The following is a 1892-nucleotide window of genomic DNA, read 5'->3' on the forward strand; positions in this document are numbered from 1 at the left end:
CCCCCGAGCTGGAGGCAGCACTGCAGGGGGGTCTCCCCAGAGCAGAGCGCAGCAGAGGGGCACAATCCCCCCTCGCCCTGCTGGCCACGCTGCTGGGGATGCAGCCCGGGGTGCGGGGGGCTCGCTGGGCTGCCAGCGCACATCGCCGGCTCACGGGGAGCTTCTCACCCACCGACACCCCCAAGTCCTTCTCCTCAGGGCTGTTCTCCATCCGTTCTCTGCCCAGCCTGGAGCTGTGCTTGGGATTGCCCCAACTCACATGCAGGACCCTACGCTTGGCCTTTTTGAACCTCATGATGTTGTCATGGGCCCACCTCTCCAGTCTGTCCAGGTCCCTCTGGATGGCATCCCTTCCATCCAGTGTGTTGACCGCTCCACACAGCCTGGTGTCATCGGCAAACTTGAGGAGGGTGCACTCAATCCCACTGTCCATGTCGCCTACAAAGATGTTAAACAGTGCCAGTCCCAGTACTGACCACTGAGAAGTGCCACTTGTCTCTGGTCTCCATTTGGACATTGAGCTGTTGACGACAACCCTGAGTGCGGCCATCCAGCCATTTCCTTATCCACCGACTGGTCCATCCATCAAAACCATTTCTCTCCAATTTAGAGACAAGGATGTTGTGCGGGACAGTGTCAATAGTGTGTACCTGCTGCATTACGTATGCAGAATTAATGTAAGAATTAATAGCTGCAAATTATCACTTTCCCCTTCGTTTAACTGCTGCTCGTAAGCACTTCTGGGCCAACCAGAGCTGGGGTGCACGGGGCAGCGGGGCTCTTCTGCCCATGGGAGATGTGGTCTTCTGGTCCCTGGAGGAACCTTTGGTGGTGGTGCTGAGGGTAAAGGCCAGATCCAGCCCAGGGTGCTGCAGTGGCGCTGGGTGACCCGGACCCGGGCAGGGGCCGGGGAGATGCTGCTGCTAAAGCCCGTCTTTGCTGGAGGAGTGCAGGGCTGTGCCGGGGCAGCGCCGGAGCGTGGGTGGCTTTAACTTTCCCTGTTTCCTTTCTGCTGTGGCAGCGGGCTGGGGCGATGTGAGTGCAGCAAAAGTGAGAAAAGAGAAAAAAAAAAAAAAAAGCGCGCTGAGACGAGAAATGAGTCGACGCTGCCTTCGCCCGCGGGCTGCCGAGCGCTCCGGGCCCCCGGTGCTTGCAGTCAACGCCGAAAACGGTCCGCAGCGGGGATTTGATGTGATGGTTTATCACAGCATCTCCTGGTGCGACACCACGGGGAAGCGAGGGGTGAAGGTGTCTGCTGACACGGTGTGGGGCCCCGAGCTGGGAGATTTTATCAGGACTCGGAGGTGCCCTGAAACCGTGCAGGGCTGGGTTTGAGTCACGGGCGGCGGGTCCCCGAGCATCCCGAATGACAGTGCTGCTCTGCGAGCCCTCCCAGGAGCAGCTCCGATGCTGCGGGCGGTACCCAATAATGTCCCTAATAATACATCCCTAATAATACGTCCCTAATAATTCCCTAATTTGGGTTGATTGTCAGATAAAGGCACAGTCCCCCCGGCAGTGGGTACCTTCCCCAGCAGCGGTGCACGCTGGGTGCAGCCTGACCTTCTACCTTTCTTTCTGTGGCGCGATGACTAATTTTGGAGTGAAAAAGAGTTAATTCCTCATTGAATCAGCAACAGCAAAACTTCGTAGGTTTTGTTTTTCACAGCCAGGCGCGTCGACTCATCTCGCCCTCTCTGAGAAGTGACGTCGAAGCAAACACATTTGGGGGCGACTCGATGCCGGACCGCAGCCTGCAGCGCCTGTGCTGCACCCGGGGCTTTCACCCCGCAGGCGCCCGAGCATCCTATCCCTCTGCCTGCCCTGAGCCGGACCAGCCCCAGGACCTGCTCCCAGCAGCCGGACACAGGGCACAGCCGGGGGGACGGGGC

General features: G+C 58.9%; 1 protein-coding gene across 1 annotated transcript in view; it reads left to right on the top strand.

Moving 5' to 3' along the window:
* The first annotated feature begins 1095 nt into the window (after positions 1 to 1095).
* TCF7 (transcription factor 7 (T-cell specific, HMG-box)) overlaps positions 1096 to 1892 on the top strand; it is a 28190-nt gene continuing 27393 nt past the window's right edge. Inside the window, exon 1 of the mRNA XM_009891376.1 lies at positions 1096 to 1263. Coding sequence (XP_009889678.1) covers positions 1096 to 1263 — 168 coding nt within the window. The remainder of the gene's footprint in view (positions 1264 to 1892) is intronic.

This window comes from Charadrius vociferus, unplaced genomic scaffold (assembly GCF_000708025.1).
Source record: "Charadrius vociferus isolate BGI_N301 unplaced genomic scaffold, ASM70802v2 scaffold370, whole genome shotgun sequence".
Lineage (NCBI taxonomy): Eukaryota > Metazoa > Chordata > Aves > Charadriiformes > Charadriidae > Charadrius > Charadrius vociferus.